A 20,682-nucleotide genomic window follows, 5' to 3' on the forward strand; every position below is an offset into this window, starting at 1 on the left:
AAGAACTTACAAAAGTACCTATGAGAGAAAAGGCCAACTTTAGCAGTTTACCAAGTCCAAAGAGCACCAACATCCAGTTCACAGGAGTGTCAATCAAATAAAGCCTTTCCTGTCCTCTCTCCCAGGCCTCCAAACCTGGAGAGGCTAGAAGCCCAAGTTAGGTGCAGGTCCAAGAACACAAGACAGGGTAAGAGAAAAGGTGTCAATACTACTCCTCTGACTTTAAAGTCTAAAACACTTTCTCCATCTTTTAAATGTTTTCTTATTACGTAAAACCCACCGTTGCCCCAAATAACTGTAATACTCTTTCCCTTTATTTGGTGAGATGTCCCACAGTTCCCCTGATGTGTGGCCTCCAGAGTCCACTGCTACAAGAAGTCAAAAAAACCTCACCTTGTCTAAAGATTGTCCCTCGTGGTCTCAGGCTGTAAAGTCTAAAAGCTTTTTCTTATCTTGCTGGTCATTCCAACTACTTGCATACTGAGAGATACATAGTGAGAGGCACACAGCAGCAGCTCAACACGTTTCTCAGATTTCCCAACTGCCCTCAGAGAAGAGCGCTGGGTCAGGGGCGGCAGCAGGACAGAAACAGTGGCCGCGAAGGTAAAGCAACCCGGGACCCAGGCCAGCGCTCACTCTGAGGAACGCGCCCGTCAGGGGGCCTCGGGCTGGGTAGAACCGGCTGAGAGAGGCCGTGCGCACTGTCGCCCGTGGCCCCGGACTTAATGCAATAGTGGTCTCGCACGTGCTGCAGCCCCTCTACTCGCTCTGCCCCGCCCCGCCCCATCCGTCGCGCCCGCCCTGCGCTCCGCCCCACCACGCCGTCGTACTGCACCCGCAGTACTGCTCTGTCCCGCCCCGCTCCGTCCATCCCGCCCCGCCCTCCTTGCTCTCTGTCCCGTCCCGCCCTGCTGCCCCGCCCCATCCATCCTGCCCCGCCTACCTTGCGCTCTGTCCCGCCCCGTCCTGCTGCCCCTCATCCATCCCTCCCCACCCTCCTTGCTCTCTGTCCCGCCCCTTCCTGCTGCCCCGCCCCACAGTCGCGCCCGCCCTGCGCCCCGCCCCATCCGTCCCGCCCCGCCCCGCCCTTCCGCCACACTCCGCCCCTTCTTGCTGCCCCGCCCCGTCTCGTTTGCCGCGTTCCGCCCCCTCCTGGTACCCCGCTGGCTAGTAGGGGCGGCCACAGGCGTAATGGGGACCGCCTCGTCGCTCGTGAGCCCCGCGGGCGGGGAGGTGATCGAGGACACTTATGGGGCGGGCGGCGGCGAGGCCTGCGAGATCCCGGTAGAGGTGAAGCCCAAGGCCCGCCTGCTGCGCAGCTCGTTCCGCCGTGGCGCGGCAGCAGCGGCGGCGGGGGCAGGGCCCGGGTCGCTGCCCCGCGGGGCGGGTGGCGGCGGGCTGCTGGGGGCTAGCTTTAAGTCTACCGGCTCGTCCGTGCCCGAGCTGGAGTACGCAGCGGCAGAGTACGAGCGGCTGAAGAAGGAATACGAGATCTTCCGGGTCAGCAAGAATCAGGAGTTGCTGTCCATGGGGCGCCGCGAGGCCAAGCTGGACACGGAGAACAAGCGCCTGCGGGCCGAGCTGCAGGTAACGCCGGGCTCGGGTGCGCGCCTGGGGCAGCCGGGACGTGGAGAAGCTGAGAGTCGGGAAGGCCAGTGCACGCCTGGGCACTGCCAGGCTGGACTCTGGACGCCTGACTCTGTCCTTCGTCCATCCTGTCCCCTCTCCAAACCAAGTAGTTTTGAAAGTTGAGTAGAAACCGCTCTGCATTTTAATTTGAGGGGACATGTTTCTTGAGGTCTAAACTGATTCCTTAACTAACCCCGCCCCTCTTCTATTTCTGGTTCATTCATTCACACACCTCGAAGCAATTAGCCTGAAAGTGTCCTGAAGCAGCAAATGCCAATCTGCAGGGGACTCCAGGGAAGTAGGTCAGCCCAGAGCACACGGACACACAAAAGACTATGGTGACATCTGTCGAAGCAACTCATCAAACTTTCCCTAGGAGTTTTTAACTCCACTCCCCACCTCCCCCCTTAAATTTTACATACCTCTCAGTTTCTTTGCGTGAAGCTTTTGAGTTTTAATGATCTTGAAGTGAATTTTTATGGAATGATTTTCACCATTTTAACTGCTTTGATTGAAAACGTTCCCTAGATGTAGTCAAATTCCCTTAATACATTTGATTAATTTACTCAAAAAACAATTATTGCGTGGGCTCCCTGTAGTGGATGTATTTTGACTATCAAAATAGTATATAAAGCAAAAGGTTCCTTTTCTATGACCACAGTTGTAAGACTCTGCCATCAGTTTGGGGCCTCTCTGAGCGTTGTGATTTTACTGTTTTGTTTTTTTACACTGTGGAAGAGACACCCCAGGTGTTCCTGGGCTCATCACAGTTAAAATGAATAAATACCTCAGACTGATTTTTCTGATAGGAAGAGCCTTCTTCCTTCTAGACTAGGCATTCTAGTCACCCCCTCCCCCACTAGCTGTTGTATTATTAGCACTGTTATCTGGGAAGAACTCCTTATCAGCAGTCTACCTGTTGTCTTACCAGTTTTCTTACTGGGCAATCTTGATGCCCTTGCATGTGAAAAATGGACCTGATGCATTTCAGATACCTGATTTCATGCTCCCAAGCCATTGTCCAGTGGACACTGCACATTATAGGGATAGGAAAAAGTGCTGGATCAACCAGGGCAGAGTGCAGTAAGAGCTGACAAATGTCACAGTCTCAGGTTCCTCCTGTTACCTTATGTAGTAGTTTTGAAAGTTAAATAGAGACCACTCTGCATTTTAATTTGAGGGGACATACTCTCTTGGGGCCTAAACTGATTTCTTAACTAACCTGCCCCTTTTCTTATGTAGCCCTTTTGATTCCTTTCTCACGTAGCTAGGCATTAAAAAACTCTTCTGTATTTATTTAACCCATTCAGTCAGACATTTACTGGAGGCCTTCAATGTATCTGGCACCAAGAGGGCTCTGGGATAGCAAAATGAAGAAGACATGGAGCCAAGGAGTGCATGGTTATGCAGAATTAATTATCCTTCAAGTTAAGCCTTATAAGTTACACTTTCTGTTCTGTTAAAGATAGGAAAACTGAGGCATGGGAAGATTAAGAATTTGGCACAGTATTTCAAAGAAAAAGTATTAATTTCTATTAAAAGTTTAGTGTTGAAGTGTCTTCATTTACTACAGTTCAAGCATATTTGCATTTTTTTCATTCCATGTTTGAATAAAATGGCAATATGTAGTTCTTGATAACGTAAAATAGTAGATTGTTAGAATTCTGAGATATGTATATAGTATGTAACTAGGATAATGTGAAATTTGGGAGGAATACTATTTTTGTTAGAAATAACAAGGTCCATTATTTCAGGCCCTTCAAAAAACTTATCAGAAAATACTTCGGGAAAAGGAAAGTGCTTTAGAAGCAAAATACCAAGCAATGGAGAGGGCAGCGACATTTGAACATGACAGAGATAAAGTGAAAAGGCAATTCAAGGTAAATTCCTTACATTTTTACCCCCAAAGTGACATAGAATAAAAACAGCATATTTTAAAAGTTTATATAATGCTGCGTAGATAAATAGAAGTGAATGATGTAGGAGTCCTGAAGGTTCTAAGAACCAGAGTAGAGCACTTCTTACATTTTTGAGTTGGACCTGGTAAACTTGAGATCACTTCAAGGAAAAAGTTTAAAAAAGTGAATATTGCAATAGGAAAGTATTTCCATATGGGGGGAAAGGCATTTGGAAATATTTGGGGATATTTTGTATGGGAAGGCATTACTGGCATCTAGTGGGAGGGGGACAAATTTTCTAAATATCAGCAGTGCACAAGACAGCCCCATGCCACAGACAGGGCTCCTGCTGGAATTCCAGTGGGTTCCAGTTACAAAAAAGATCAGGACCAAATGAATATTGGTTTTATGAATGAAAGATTTTTCTGTTGAGTTGATGACACAACCTTCTGATTGTGGAAAAGGTTTCAAAATTGATATTTGTCTTTTAAAGATTTTTAGGGAGACCAAGGAAAATGAAATCCAGGACTTACTGAGGGCTAAGCGAGAGTTGGAGAGCAAACTTCAGAGGCTCCAGGCTCAGGGCATCCAAGTATTTGATCCTGGAGAGTCTGATTCAGATGACAACTGTACAGATGTTACTGGTAAATTCACTTCCTATGTATAATATTTTGAGCCTTCGGTATAGGTGTAATGATATCGTAGAGCCAACTTTGAATCCTTTTATAAGTTACAAGTGGTTGCTCTTACAAATAGAGTTGCACTTTCTCCCTCTTTCTCAGCTGTTACAACAGCAATTTTCCGTAAAGTCCATGACATTGTTAGGTGCCAGGTTTCCTTCTGTCTTAATTGCTCTGCCAAACTCACCCCATAGCTTTTCTCTTTCTGGTGTAAGACAGCTCCTCCAGGTCTCACCATGACATCTACATTTTAGCCAAGGGAAGAGGAAAGGGAATCCGTTCCTCTCTTTGAAAGCACACTCTGAAAGGTATACAGATTACTCCTCAAACCCCATTGGCCAGAACTACAAGCAGGAAGACTGGAAAGTGTAAACATTAGTAGGAGAGTCACGTATCCACCTAAAGTTTGAAATTCTGTTACTAAAGGTAGAAGGGGAGGATGGGTATTGGAGGACAGTTCATAGTCTCTGTCACCTTATTTTTCCACATAATGATATATTCTTTGCAACTATCCATTAGAATATCTGCATGATATTCCGCTGAGTGGCTTCCATTGCAGTTTTGTAAGCTACTCAGAAAGTTTTTATTTTATAATTAAACATATAAAATACGTTTTTTCCTACAAATAAAGAAAAGCCTGGAGTCCTAGAATGAAAGGGTCTCCCGTGTTCCAAGAAAATATTAATAAACTGTGATTGATACTGAAAAATGAAAAAGATTCTATTGTAAATGCAGTGTAAAAATGCAGTCTCTCTCTCATTTATAGGAAACTGCATTTTATTCTTTTTTTTTTTTTTTTTTTTTTGAGAGAGAGAGCATGCTAGCAGGGGTTGGGGGGAGCTATGGGCAGAGGAGAGAGAGAATCTTAAGCAGGCTCCATGCTCAGCATGGAGCCCAACTCAGGGCTCGATCTCATGACCCTGAGATCTTGATCTGAGCCGAAATCAAGAGTCCAGTGCTTAACAGACTGAGCCACCCAGGTGCCCCATGCATTTTATCTTACAAACTGATTTTGAAGTAAAATATGGCAACTGATAATTGCCTCTTAATTTGCATTTTAGAACCACTGGAGTCTGACCAGCATCTAAGGATTTTTTTTTTTTTTTTTTAAGATTTTATTTATTTATTTGAGAGAGAGAGAATGAGAGAGAGAGCACATGAGAGGGGGGAGGGTCAGAGGGAGGAGCAGACTCCCTGCAGAGCAGGGAGCCCGATGCGGGACTCGATCCCGGGACTCCAGGATCATGACCTGAGCCGAAGGCAGTCGCTTAACCAACTGAGCCACCCAGGCGCCCGCATCTAAGGATTTTTATTACTAACTTTTGAGGGGAAAAAAAATGAAGTGATTCTTACTGGATTCGAGTGGCTAAGAGGATGCTCTTATGCCCCCACATTCATCTTAGTGGTTATTTCAGTGTTGACATATGTTAAAATGTACAGTGTTTCCAAACTATTATATTGTAATTGCCTTGGCCAGTTAATAAGAACAAATTAATATTTCCTCCTAGGTCTTTCTTCATATTTTGATTTAAACCTGAAGAGAGAATGCTTGAGGGAACATCACTCATTTCACATTCAAAGACCTACAAATAATAATCTTATTTTTGCCAGAGATTGAGCCCATTACTAGTGTACTCCTATTTAGTCAAGGATGCCATGTAGATATTCTGGCAAATGTAATTTATTTAAAAAAAATATCAAAGATCACCTGGGTGGCTCTGTCGGTTAAGCATCTGACTATTGATTTCAGCTCAGGTCATGATCTCAGTGTCCTGGGATCAAGCTCCACGTAAGGTTCCATGCTCAGCAGGGAGTCTGCTTCTCTCTCTCCCCCCCGCCCCTCCCCCCACTTTAAGTGCTCTCTCTCTCTCTCTCTCTCTTTCAAATAAATAATAAATCTTTAAAAAAAATCAAGATGTTCATAAGTACTTGTTGATTCAGACATTAATTTTGTTACTCTGGGAGGTTAAAGAAGATGTACTTTTTACATCCTTAGCTTACATCCTAATGAATTACCAATCTTAATTACAGGTGTGTTGGTAATGGTCTTCTTTTGAAATTCTCTCCTTCCAATTTTACACTGACACCTAAACCATGTTAGAAATGTTTAAAATTTTTGTATGGGGATATTTTTAACTGCCTCTGTTGTTACAGTTCCTTTGATTGTTATATACTTTATTTCTTTTCGTCTTTCTCTTTTTAATCCCCTCTTTGAATTTGAGATGATAACCAGAATTATGTTAACCAGCACCTTAGAACTTGCCAGAAGTTGGTGACAGAGTATTTTCAAAATCATTAAAGATTGAATATTTTCTGTATTTATAATATTGGAGCATTTTTTAAAATTAGAAATCCTGTTTATGCTGGAGTAGAGGGGGTGGGAGGGATGGGGTGGCTGGGTGATGGACATTGGGGAGGGTATATATTATGGTGAGAGCTGTAAATTGTGTAAGACTGATGAATCACAGACCTGTACCTCTGAAACAAATAATACATTATATGTTAATAAAAAAAAATTTAAAAAAATAAAGAGGGAAGGTGGATGTATTAAAAAAAAAAATCCTGTTTAGTATATATGATAACTTTTTGAACATTCAGTAATTTGGTTTTCATAAGATGAAATCTCTTGCATTTACAGCTGCTGGAACCCAGTGTGAATATTGGACCGGAGGAGCCTTGGGAAGTGAACCTTCCATAGGGAGTATGATCCAGCTTCAGCAGTCCTTCAGGGGCCCTGAGTTTGCCCATAGTTCTATAGATGTGGAAGGACCCTTTGCAAATGTCAACAGAGGTAACACATGCCATTTGCCAATTACCTTGGTAGTGACTGTTCAGGTACTATAATCTTGTGTGTACTGGAAGAAAGACCATCAGCAGGGCAGGAGATTTTTATCCTAGGTGTCTTCCACTGCCAAACCAGCATGTACTGGTGCTGTCACTGACAAGGGCTCATTAACTTACATCTTTCACATCGGGATCCAGATGATGCTCCACAGCCAGACTGGCCAGTCAGGTTCAAAAAATTAGCTTCCGGCCTGAATTCTAGGTGTTACCGTTGATCAGTGAGAATCTAATGTAGATTAACTGAAAAGCAGGTCTTGGTCTTTTTCTCCATGTCTTTGATGCTGTTAAAGGTTGGAGAAGGTTGCAGAATGGAATATAAAACCTCACTTATGCAATGTAGTATCCTTAGTCAAAAGAATATTTTCATTATTTTTATATAATTTGGTGTCCAAACAGCTCTAAGGTCTGTTCAGAATTTCAATACCAGGGGTGCCTGGGTGGCTCAGTCGGTTAAGTGGCTGCCTTCGGCTCAGGTCATGATCCCAGAGTCCTGGGATCCAACCCCACGTCAGACTCCCTGCTCAGTGGAGAGCCTGCTTCTCCCTCTCCCTCTGCCTGCCTCTCTGCCTACTTGTGCTCGCTCTCTCTGTGAAATAAATAAATAAAATCTTTAAAAAAAATTTTTTTTCAATACCAGTGCAGATCTGAGTGTTATAAGTAGCTCCACTCTTTTTTCTTAAAACTACAAAATTGTCTATTAGCAAAATGAAAATAATTTTTCAATTATGGCTTTTGAATTAGCCAAATGTCTTAAAATGTTCTCTCTCACTAAATAGCATTACATTTTATGCCATTCTTAAAGTTTCTTTTTGACTTAATATATCTCAAGAATAATAAGTAGGTAAAACTATAGGCCAGCCTGGGAATGTAGGCTCTCCTGAAGTTGCAAACTCATTGAGCAGCTCATGTAACATGGGTTCAAGATACCTGACTGGAATCAGTGGTGCCCCAACAACAAGGACCACCGGCAACATTGATTGCTTTATTCCCAAGGATAGAATTTGAGGGTAGAGAACTGTTCGCCTTCTAATATGTTATTCCAGAAACTGTGTCAGCATTCATGAGTGAGATCGGATTCCATTCTACCTTGCCTGTTGTGTTTTTTCAGACTTTTAAAAAAGTCATCTTGTCAGATGTTTTTCTGGTGATTTTCTTTTTCATGACCTTATGGTAAATTTTACTTTCAGATGACTGGGATATTGCCGTAGCTAGTTTATTACAAGTTACTCCCTTGTTTTCACACTCTTTGTGGAGTAACGCTGTCAGATGTTACCTCATTCATACGGATGAAACCCAGCCTGAAATGGATCTTTTCCTGAAGGTGAGGATGTTTATAAATTCTGATTTAAAATACAAGTCAGTATTGTGTCCCATTTATGATACTACTACACCTAAACCAAGTAGCTTACCACCTACCAGATTATATATCTTAAAGAGCAGGAAGAATTTAGAGCTTTTCTTTAGAGAAAATCTTGTTCAGTTGTTATCAGTACATTCAAATTAAGTCCTTGGAATGTTATGCTTTTGAATGCTTTATTACACGTTCTCCACAGTGTTTAAGACACATGTTGATAGTGCCTGCTTTAGTTAATATCTGCCCACTCTAGCGTTGAATCTGTTTCAGGTTGTAACATAATTTAACCCTTATCATGGTTTTTAATTTTTCAAGGTGGCCATTGGAGTTAACCTCAGGCAGAGGTGGGTGTACTACATACAACCTGTGGGCCAGAGCTAAGATTGCTTTTTACCTTTTTAAGTGGTTGGAAAAAAATCCAAAGAAGAAGAATGTTTGTGACATGTGAAAATTATATTAAATTCAAATTTTAGTGTCTATAAATAAAGTTTTATTGGAACACAAGTAGGCTTATTCATTTACATCCTATGGCTGCTTCACACTACAACGACAGAGTCAATTGCAGCAGAGACTAAATGGACCCCAAAGACCTCTGCCAAAACATCCAAATTGTTAAGCTGTTACTAATTTGTAAGAATATTTGCCTTCTACAGAAAAAGTTTGCCAACTACTGTTCTCACTGCATTTGAAATAAATCTGCGTGTCACATGTGATACCCGCTGAATTAACATTCTCCAGGGTATTGAGTAAGGAACTTATTTAGTGTTCCTTTTTTATATTATTCAATTTTGGTAAAAAGATTAACTCTTTTGAAAACCAAAGTTTCTACTCACTAACTGAATATAGGTTATTACCAAACTGCAAACTGATGTTAAGGGAATTCCTCATTTATTGCATAATAATAAGTCATCATTACCTAGTAACCTAATTTGTTATAGACCAACATAGTTTTCATTTATACCTGTTTGCTTTAATGTTAATAATATATCATGGTGGACAGTTTTTACTATACAGATTCATGGATTTATGTTTTCCACTCTTTATAACAATAAAGCAGAAATCATTTATTATAATAATAATATTAAATACCAAAGGAAAATAGCCTAATATTTTTCTTCATTGGTTTAGGTTTTATTATGAAATAAATCATTTTCAGAGGTAGGAAACAGCCAAGTTACTAAGCTCTTATTATTTTTGTTTTAAAGGAAACTTGCCTTTTCTTTTAAAGGTTTTCTTTAAAATATGATTATAAATATTTTTAAGTTTTAAATAAAAAAATATACAGCATAACCTGTTCTAAAACATGCTTTTTTATTTTGAGTAGTATGAAGCTGACTTGATCTTTAGTTAAATAAGCTGTGCTTTTATTATGTTTTCATTTCTTTTGTTTTGTTTTAATTTTTTTTCAGGACTATTCACCTAAACTTAAAAGAATGTGTGAGACAATGGGATATTTTTTCCATGCTATATATTTTCCAGTAGATATTGAAAATCAATACCTTGCTGTAAGAAAATGGGAAATTGAGAAGAGTTCATTAGTTATTTTATTCATTCATTTAACTTTACCAAGGTAAGCTGAAAATTCTGTCACTTATTAGGGGAGTTGTAAACAGAATTGAGATTACCAAATGAACTTCAAAGATAAGTCGTAATTGCATTCTTATAATCAAAAACAATCCACAAAATTTAATAAATTTTTTTACTTTTCATACTTAAAGAATTAAAATTTTACACTGAGTTGTTTAATAGGTTTCATAAGGTTAACATTATTAAAGTAAAGATCATTTTAATCAGGGGTAGCAAACTATGGCCCTCGGGCCAAATCCAGTCAGCTGTTTTTATAAATAAATTTTATTAGAATATAGCTATATTCATTTATTTATGTATTTCTACAGCTGCTTTCACACTACAACAGCAGAGTTAAGTACTGTAGTTACAACAGAGACTGTGTGTGGCCCACAGAGCCTAAAATGTTTGCTCGCTGGCCCTCACAGAACAAGTTGGCAACTCCTGATTTCAATAATCAGCATTCACCTTCATTATTTTCTTTCTTTGAATACAAATTGAGAGCTACTTGAACACTATTATCAATGTTAAATCAAATTTTTAATTCTCTGAGGAGCTTACTACTTAATTCCAGTAAAGTGAGCAATTTTCTTATAATGTGAATATAATTATACCAGTGAGTCTAGTCTGCAAATAAAGATTTTCTTTAACCAACTAGATACATAGATATAAGACAAAATACGTTTAATAAGAGGTTAAGTTTTCTTTCTACATTTGCTGTCTGATTGGCTTTAACCTTTCCAAAGCATTTTGTCTTTACTGAGGACCAGTTCTGACCTCACCTGTGTACAGAAGTATGTGGAGCCCTAGGCTTTATCAGACACCCTGCAGTGTAATCCATCATTCATCCTTAAGACTGCCCAGTGGCCAGGGGGCCACCTGGTCAGTGAACCTAACCCAAAACAACTTTAAGGATTCTTTCCACTTGATTGCCTTTAGTTGGGGTTCTTTTCCTCCCTTACCCCTTTCCTTTGCCTGTTTTTTCTTTTATATTTATTAAGGATATATTCTGTTTTATTTTTTAATGTCTGGGTAGTGTTTTATCTGTGGTGGTAATATATGTCATTTGTTGTTTTCCTCATTAATTCTTTAATCCTTGAAACCATCTTGTTTTTTCTTTTATCTTTTATCCATATTTAGTTAATAAAATATTGTACATTATTCTTATACTTTTAACATTTATTTTTATTTTTCTCATCTTGAATTCCTCTTAATCTTTTACCTGTCATTTCTTTGATATTTAATTACTTTGCTGGGCAGATTTCAATTTATCTTCTTCAACTAAAATTGTATTTATTTTATATTTTAAAAACTTTATTCTTCTTAAAGAGTAAGAATTTTCATTTCTAGGGGTGCCTTGGTGGCGCAGTCAGTTAAGCATCTGACTCTTGGTTTTGGCTCAGGTCATGATCTCAGGGTCGTGGGATTGAGCCCCGCATTGGGCTCCACACTCAGTATGGAATCTGCTTATGATTCTTTCTCCCTCTCCCTCTGTCCCTCCTACCTCACTCTCTCTCTCTCTCTCTAAAATAAATAAATTAATTTAAAAAAAAAGAATTTTAATTTCTAAAATTTAATTATTTCTTCACCTCTACTTTGCCTTTATTTTGCTTTAATTTTTCTTATTCCATCTGCTGATTATTTTATTTCCTTCATGTTTATTAGGAGCATGGCAGTAATGGTGGGCTTCACACTGTAAACGGGCTGGTAGAGCTTTTTTTTCTCTCAGGTTGTTCCTGCACCTCTCATGATGATTCCCCCATTCTTCTCAAAAGATGAATCTAGAAACATGTCCCCTGAGCAGTACCCAGTAGCCCTAACTACTTCTCTCCCACCAAAGACTGAACAAAATCCCAGATAATCCCAGATTTCATTTGAGCTCCACATGTCAATTCTGTAGGGAGTGATTTTAAAATAGGTACATGTGCCCAAAGAGATGCCCATTCTTTGGTATTCACATGGCCACAAACTTTTCTCCCAAAGCAATAACAAAAGAACTGTTAAAATCCAAAAATTAGGGCGCCTGGGTGGCTCAGTTGGTTAAGCGACTGCCTTTGGCTCAGGTCATGATCCTGGAGTCCCTGGATCGAGTCCCGCATCGGGCTCCCTGCTCAGCAAGGAGCCTGCTTCTCCCTCTAACCCTACCCCCTCTCACGTACTCTCTCTCTCTCTCTCATTCTCGCTCTCTCAAATAAATAAATAAATCTTTAAAAAAAAAAAATCCAAAAATTATATAGAACATAGAATGATTTTAACAAGGGAAAAAATCTATGGTTTGGATTGATTGGATTGGCACAGAGCTATATAATAGAATATTACTCTGTTTTGTATTGGGGCTGTACTCGAACATATTATGTAAATTCTGAATCATGTAATAGCTCTCCTCTGCATATACACACCAATTTGCCTCTCTAGACAAACTTCATTTAATGCTTTTTAGAAAGGGGAATTGGTTCCAGTTTTCCTTGCAATGTAGAAAACACTGGTAGATACTTCCAAGATTATTCTAGAATTTGAATTATACTGAAAACTGATGTTATGGTACCCTATAGCAAAGTTAGAATTTTTTTTAAAGATTTTATTTATTTTTTATTTATTTGAGAGAGAGAGAGAACACAAGCAGGAGGGAGGGACAGAGGGAGAGGGAGAAGCAGGCTCCCACTGAGCAGGGAGTCCGACGTGGGGCTTGATCCCAGGACCCTGAGATCATGACCTGAGCCAAAAGCAGAGGCTTAACTGACTGAGCCACCCAGGTGCCCCCAAAATTATAATTATTTTTCACCCCGTACCCCAGTTAAGATTTTACTAGCTATCTGACCTCCCCCATCTGCCTCTGGATCTCTCTCATACTGTATCTTGGGTATAAAGATTCAGGTCATTTAGGTCATTTATTGGATGAGAAAGTCTAAAAGACTAGAGAAGAGAAAAATCTTGAAGCATTGGGGTTAATAATGTTTGTACTTTAATTTGGAAATTATATATTTGTAAGTGGAATTAGGTTTCCATTTATTTGTAGTCTCATGAGACTGGTCCATTATTTTGAGCCATGTTTACAGTATTTTTGAGAGTTTTCTTCTTGTTGCTAGATTAAAAAAATTAAAGTTCTAAATGCTTTAAAATTCAACTTAAGGGGCGCCTGGGTGGCTCAGTCGTTAAGCGTCTGCCTTCGGCTCAGGTCATGATCCCAGGGTCCTGGGATCGAGCCCCGCATCGGGCTCCCTGCTCCGCGGGAAGCCTGCTTCTCCCTCTCCCACTCCCCCTGCTTGTGTTCCCTCTCTTGCTGTCTCTCTCTCTGTCAAAAAAATAAATAAAATCTTTAAAAAATAAAGTAAAATAAAAATAAAATTCAATTTAATGCAGAATTTATTGTACCTGTTCTCACTGTCTGCCAATAAACGCATTATTTTTTATGACTAAGCTGGAACAGAGCTATAAAAACATCCATTTTTGGAAAGCTGCACTTGTTCTGTCCCTGGGCTGCTTCCTGGCCCCTTGTCATTGCTGTAAAGTCCCATTATTGACACTTAGGTTGACTGACTATTTGCTGCCATAGCTCAGTGTAACACAAGAAATACTGATTTCCAACCTAGCCTGTTATTGGAAGACTGTGAAGAAGCTTTTCTGAAAAACCCTGAAGGCAAACCACGATTAATTTATCATCGCTTGGAGGATGGGAAAGTCAGTTCCGACTCCGTCCAGCAATTGATTGATCAAGTTTCTAACCTGAACAAGACCAACAAAGCCAAGGTAAAATTCATAAGGTTATTTTTTTTAAGAACTTGCTTGGCCAAGGGAAGTGTTAGAACAAAGGCCGTGAGGTGGGAGTGAGTGAGGGGAGATTAGTAGGACAGTTAACTGGGAGCCAAGGGTAAAGAACCTTGGAGACCATTTTAGAAACCTTGGTTTTTTTATTTGGAGTGAGATGGTTTTTTTATTTGTAGTTGTTTTTTTTTTTACTTGAGTCACTGGAAGACTTTAAGCAGGAGCAGGAGAAATGCAATTCTGACAAGAATGTTGTTACGCTGCTGTGTTGAGAATTGATTGGTTTGGAGGTAGGGGAGAAGGGTGGAGTTGGAGAGCTCTTGCAGTCACCAGGTGAGAGATGCTGGTGGCTTCGACCAGGGTGGTGATAGAGGAAGTGATGAGAAACGGGAATCTGGATAAGTTGACAGCAGAGCCAATAGACTTAGTTGTGGACTGTGAGAAAAAGAGAGGACTAAATAGCAGTACCCAGCTACAAAGGATAAGATGTGAGTGGACAAATCAGATTCTTTTCTGTTCCTTTTTTTCCTAAGTACTGAGTTCTTCTGTCTACTGTTGACCAAGGATCAGTGTAAGGAAGAGCCTTTTCATAGTAACCTTTTCTAAGAGCACTGGGAAAAGCAAAACAGTAATGATGAATGTGAGAGATTTGATCAGTCCTGGATGCATGGTGGAATAATTTTTAGAACAGATTGCAGGCTTTGCCTTACTGCACACTGAGATAACTTGAAAACGTTTACTGTTAATGTTAAGAATACAGTTGAGGGGCACCTGGCTGGCTCAGTCAGAAGAGCACGCAACTCTTGATCTCGGGGTGAGTTCAAGCCCTATGTTGGGTGTAGCGATTACTTAAAAATAAAATCTTAGGGGTGCCTGGGTGGCTCAGTTGGTTGGGCGTCTGCCTTCGGCTCAGATCATGATCTCGGATCAAGCCCCGCATCGGGGTCCCTGCTCAAATGGGAGTTGGCTTCTCCCTCTCCCTCTGCCCCTCCCCTGGCTCCTGGCTCCCCTGGCTCCCCTGGCTCTCTCTCAAATAAATAAACAGAATCTTTAAAAAATATATTAAAAAAAGAGAATACAGTTGAAAACAACTCAGATTTGGACATTGTTTTTATTTCTCTGTGCTCATGCAAGAAATAATATCAAATGTGAACACAAGCATTTTTTTACATCATTTAGTATTGAAAAGCTTAAGACCAGCATAAACTAAAGAGCCTAACACAAAAAAGTGCATATTTTTTATAATCTCCAGAACCATTTCATTCTTTGCTTTAATTGTTTTAGTATGAGCCTAGTCCATAGGCCCCAAGAGGAAAAACACTGATTCTTCTTTCCGATCTTTATTCTATTTATAAATGCCTTTTAACAATGAATACACTAGGAGGATGAATTTATTTTATAAAAATAGGAGTAAAATAAGATCTGTCTACCATGATTATAAATGTAAATGCAAGATAAACTTCTACTCCATTTCACTTGATGTGCTTTGTAAAACCATTGTCTTTATCAACTATTAATCTCTTATTAGCAACATACATGTTCTCTATAGGTAGGGCATTCTTCTTTCAGCAAACTCAGAAGACTACTGATTTACACAGCCAAGTACCATTTTGCCTTTTTGTTTTGTAGAATTATAGCTTTACTCTCATAAAAATTGATTTTGATGTATTTTGAAGGTTATATATATTGAACGGCATGGAAGTACGTAAGACAGAATTTGGACACAAAGAAAAAAAGTATACTTTTTGTTTTATTGAGACATTGTTCCCATTGTTCACAATAAATCCCTCCTGTTACCTTGAACAGGTTACATAACTTGCTTCAGTTTCCTCTTCTGTGAAATGGAGGTAATAATAATAGTGTCTCCCTCATAGGCTTGTTGTGAGGACAGATGAGCTAATATGTGTAAAGTACTTAGAATGATCCCTGACAACACAAATTCTATAGAAGTATTTACCCCCTCTTGTTACTATTGTTTTCTTCGTGTTGTTGTTGAACTTCTTTTTTTTTTTCCAGATCATTGATCACTCCGGAGATCCTACAGAAGGAGTATATAAAACTTATATTTATGTGGAAAAGATTATTAAACAGGTAAATATGCATTCTTTATAAGATTTCATCTGAAATACTCTAAGGGGCGCCTGGCTGGCTCATTTGGTAGAGCACACAATCCTCAATTTTGGTCGTGAATTCAAGCCCCATGTTGGGCATAGAACATACTTTTAAAAAAAATTCTAAGACTGTTTTCCATAAAGTTGGGTTTTCCAGTAAAAACAACTTCGTTGTTTTTTTGCAGACAATACCTGGGAAGAGCGCCATAGTTTCTGGTGATTGTCTATCCTGTGGTATTATCATAGTGTTACTAGTACCATGTTTCTTTATCTGTCATCTGTCTCACAAAGCTATTTGATGCCTCAACACCTGATTAAGTGTAAAATAGATTACAAAAGTGCTAGATAAAAAGTATAAGTATTTGAGGGAAAATATTTATCTTATTCAATAGAGTCTCCTCAGGTTTTGTATGCACCTTGAATTTTTATAAAGTAGAAAAATCCTAGGGACACCTGGGTGGCTCAGTCGGTTAAGCGTCTGCCTTCAACTCAGGTCATGATCCCGGGGTCCTCGGATGGAGCCCCACGTTGGGCTCCTTGCTCAGCGGGGTGTCTGCTTCTCCCTCTCCCTCTACTGCTCCCCCTGCTTGTACTCTCTCTGTTGAATAAATAAATAAAATCTTTTAAAAAGCCTTTTCAGGGGCGTCTGGGTGGCTTAGTTGGTTAAGCATCCATTTCGGCTCAGGTCATGATCTCAGGGTCATGAGATTGAGCCCCGCCTGGGGCTCTGTGCTGGGCAGGGAGCCTGCTTAAGATTCTCTCTCTCCCTCTCCTTCTGCCCTCCTCCCCAACCCACCCCTCCAACCCCGCTCACATGTGCACACGTGCATGCTCTCTCTCTCAAAAAAAAAAAAAAATCCCTTTCAAATTTATCCACTACATCATCCTTACAGCAGAGAGGAGTAAAATCATACCTCTAAGGGTCTGAGGTCATGGTCATAGACAGTATCTCAGGCTGAAAGTTTCTATGACATCTCAAGTATTATCTTGTAAATTTATGTGAGTTACATATTCTGCTTAATGTTATACTTGTGTTTTTTTTTTTTTTAAAGATTTTTTTTTATTTTATTTTATTTTATTGAGAGAGAGAGAGAGAGAGCATGAGAGAGAGGAGGGTCGGAGAGAGAAGCAGACCCCCTGCTGAGCAGGGAGCCCGGTGCGGGACTTGATCCTGGGACTCCAGGATCATGACCTGAGCCGAAGGCAGTCGCTTAACCAACTGAGCCACCCAGGCGCCCCTACTTGTGTTTATTTTTAATATAAAAAATCATTTTAAATTATATATTATCAAAAATGCTAATGATGATTAAAAAAAGACCCCCCCCCCACCTTAAAAGTAGAATGGGCACAATAGAAAGATGTACCACATTTAGCCTGCAGTTGCCTATACGTGCTGATAGATCATCTGGGGTGCCAGAGATTCTATTTGAGAAGTTAGGGATTAGATTACTTTTTCTAATTAACTTGTATTACAAGTATGGAGATTTGTTATCAGAGAGAAAGAATGAGCCCCAAAACATGGTAAGACTTCTGGCAACACATTTTGTATAGTGTTCTTTAATATAAAAACTGACATCAATTTTGATCTTCTCGATAATCTTGTGAATTTTGGGACCCAGGTAAATAAAATTAACTGAGCAGAATAAATGGTAGCAAGTGAAAGTGGACATATTTGCCATCTTTACTGCTTGAAGAGCAACATATTTTCAGTGATCTAAAGACTAGATATCATGACACAGATATTTGATATCAAGAAACCCCATCTTAGTAATTAAATTCTTATAAAAATGTAAAGCAGCATATTTCTTAGGCATTAGCACAATCTTTAAAATGATTCACCACCCAGATGTAAGCAAATATATTGTGTAACATTTTTCAGAAAACAGATCCCCAGGAGTCAAATGCCCCTCTATTTTTATCTGACAGTTGTTTTGTTTTGTTTTGTTTTAAATGTAAGCACTGCCCAGTGTAGGGCTTGAAACCATGACCCCAAGATCAAGGGTCATATGCTCTACTGACTAAGCTAGCCAGGTTTCCCAATTGCACCTCTAATTTTATTAAAAGCTTTTTTTTATTAAGAGTTTGGTTTTTGTGTGTGTTTGTCATTTTAATATTTCTTTATTTCTAGTGTTTTTTTATAGTTATAAATTTATTCTTTTAGGTACTATACAAAGGCCATAGGTTTGGACCTGCCCTCCTCAGTAGGTGAAACCCACCGTATACCTGTGTGCTCACACTGCTACAAGGTGTTAACATTCTTTATTCATTGTTGTGTGCTTGCTCTTGGTGTTCAGGACATCCTGGGCTCTGAGAACACAGACCCGGAGACTAAGGATTTGGGCAGTGAAGATTCTGTTCCAGAAGATGATGATTTTGGTGATGTTCTGTGGGACATACATGATGAACAGGAGCAAATGGAAACTTTTCAACAGGCTACAAATTCAGCCCATGAGTTGGGATTTGAAAAAGTAAGCATTTGGAGTTATTTTTCCAACAAACATCAGTCACCACTTAAAGCTCTATCCTGATTGTGTTTTTACCTAAATACAGTCCAGGTTAAACCAGATTACCTCAGTACTTATTAGGGAGTTGGCAAAGTTATCTTGATCCCAGGACCCCAAGATCATGACCTGAGCCGAAGGCAGACACTTAACCAACTGAGCCACCCAGGTGCTCCAAGAACGAATGTTTTAAGGAATATTATCATAGCTGTCAGTAACAGCAGTATTTCCATAGAAATTTTATAATTTAGGCTGTCTATGTTTATGTCCTGGTTCTACCATTCGCTAACTCTGGATTTTGATCATTACTTAGCTCTGAACTTTGACTTCCTTGTCTGTAAAATGAGATATTTAAAGATGCTGATGAACTGATCAGCCTATTGCATTAACTACTATGGTATTTTCTGAATGTTTGACATTTTGATTCCTCCAAGCATTGGAAGAATAGATAGCCTTATGATTTTTATCAAGTTTCCTAGCTACCCTAATCTTGGTTTGGTGAACTGCAGATGGTAAAGAACACGTGGTTCATAAATCCTAATCTTAACTAAAAATGTTTGATGTTCCTAAATATAGTTGAATCTCACTTACCTTTCATATGATACAAAGTTAAGCACATGTCTCAACATGGATAATCACACCATGAGGACAAACACTAATATACTTATTAACCTGGACTGAGAATGTTGTAAAACCCGAGGGGGATCTCAAGTTTTGTCTCTCATCCATTAATTGACAGCAGTACTATGTGTAGAAGAAATTGGGGCTCATTCTTAGGTTACTACTTTGGGCACGTTTAACCAGCCATAAAAAGAAGCAATCATGAGGTTGACTAAAAGTAGATTTCATTTTCTCTAATGATTTCAGAGGGTAGTCAGAGTTGGCTCTAGAATTCTCAGAGGCATGTGCTTCCTCACAATTTAAATTCATTTTTGTTTCTAGTATTACCAACGCCTTAACGATCTAGTGGCGGCCCCAGCACCAATTCCACCCCTTCTTGTATCTGGAGGACCAGGTTCTGGAAAGTCCCTTCTCTTATCAAAGTGGTATGATGCAGTGCAATTAAATTGTTGTTACCATTGTCATCATTTGAATTACTTACCTCATTCGACAAAATGTATTATTGCCTATCTGCCTTCCTGCATGGCCTGTACTAAACACTGAAAAAGCAAAAAGGTATAAAATAATAGAGTCATGCCCTGAAGTGTATACAATTTGGATGTTAGAGAGGATCTAGGATGAGAAAGGAATAGGAAATAGGAGCATTTTGATTGTGTACAGTAGTTACGTAGGTCAGAGCTAGGCACGTGCTATGTAAAGGAGTGGTCAGTATGGAATGGAATTAGGTGAACTAGATTAACAGGGGATGTGCCTGTGTTTTCAATTACCAGCTTCATCTTAAAAGTTTTGTTGAGATTTTTAATATTTGAAAGAAGGCAAAGACAGACTGTTTAGAGTGAGATAAGTCATAAAGAACATCAAAGTAAAGGATGACCTGTATTATGAATGCAAAGTCATTCTTCAGATTAGGGACTAAGGTTTATAGAAGTTGATAAACTCTTTTTTACTTTCATTTTAGTTCCTATTATTTAAAAACAATTAGTCAGAATATTGTCTTTCATAATTATGATTTACATTAAAGAGTTGGCGTATGTTGTTTCCTTTTTACTGCCCTTTTATTTAGTGGGAAATAATATTTTTTTGGAAAATAATATTTTTGTACTTAGCAAAGAAACTTTTTTTCCTCTAATATATTTTTAATTAAAGGGTAATGTTCACTTCACTAATACCTTAACCTCAAATGTACACTAACCTCAAAGGTACACTATATTGGTTTCCATTAGTTAATTTCAATTTTTAATTAAAATGAATCTATAATTTTTAAAGGTTTATTTAAAAGGATCTAAAAGTGGAATAAAAATGGAAATTTCCCATGTTTATTCAAAAGTGATTGACCATGTGATTGCTGACAGTTGGATAGCATTTGATGTTTAATGCATTGTGAATCCTTTTTTTTTTTTTTTTGATAATAAATGAGCTTCATCAGTCTTATAAAAGGTCTTTTTCTTTCAGGATTCAGTTACAACAGAAGAATTCCCCTAACACGTTAATTCTTTCTCATTTTGTGGGAAGGCCCATGTCAACCAGCTCCGAGTCCTCCTTGATTATTAAACGACTAACTCTAAAGGTATAAGATGCCATGTTTTGGAATTATCAGAATTTTTATTTAGAATCAGAAATTGTTGGGGCTGAGTACCCAATAATTTTCAATTTTCGATATTACCCATTTGTTTTAGATTTGTATAACGTTAAAAATAAAACTTGATGCAATTGGGT

General features: G+C 39.3%; 1 protein-coding gene across 4 annotated transcripts in view; it reads left to right on the plus strand.

Moving 5' to 3' along the window:
• The first annotated feature begins 1,122 nt into the window (after nucleotides 1-1,122).
• The window catches only part of NPHP3 (nephrocystin 3), a 57,913-nt gene continuing 38,353 nt past the window's right edge, over nucleotides 1,123-20,682 (plus strand). For all 4 annotated transcript variants that reach the window (XM_036084675.2, XM_078071732.1, XM_078071734.1 and 1 more), the window contains exons 1-11: nucleotides 1,123-1,587; nucleotides 3,384-3,509; nucleotides 4,021-4,171; nucleotides 6,846-6,998; nucleotides 8,239-8,372; nucleotides 9,815-9,975; nucleotides 13,562-13,718; nucleotides 15,750-15,824; nucleotides 18,139-18,312; nucleotides 19,288-19,391; nucleotides 20,419-20,533. In XM_036084675.2, the coding sequence (XP_035940568.2) occupies nucleotides 1,192-1,587; nucleotides 3,384-3,509; nucleotides 4,021-4,171; nucleotides 6,846-6,998; nucleotides 8,239-8,372; nucleotides 9,815-9,975; nucleotides 13,562-13,718; nucleotides 15,750-15,824; nucleotides 18,139-18,312; nucleotides 19,288-19,391; nucleotides 20,419-20,533 (1,746 nt within the window). In that variant the 5' untranslated portion in view covers nucleotides 1,123-1,191. The remainder of the gene's footprint in view (nucleotides 1,588-3,383; nucleotides 3,510-4,020; nucleotides 4,172-6,845; nucleotides 6,999-8,238; nucleotides 8,373-9,814; nucleotides 9,976-13,561; nucleotides 13,719-15,749; nucleotides 15,825-18,138; nucleotides 18,313-19,287; nucleotides 19,392-20,418; nucleotides 20,534-20,682) is intronic.

Source organism: Halichoerus grypus, chromosome 1 (genome assembly GCF_964656455.1).
Source record: "Halichoerus grypus chromosome 1, mHalGry1.hap1.1, whole genome shotgun sequence".
In the NCBI taxonomy this organism is placed as follows: Eukaryota; Metazoa; Chordata; class Mammalia; order Carnivora; family Phocidae; genus Halichoerus; species Halichoerus grypus.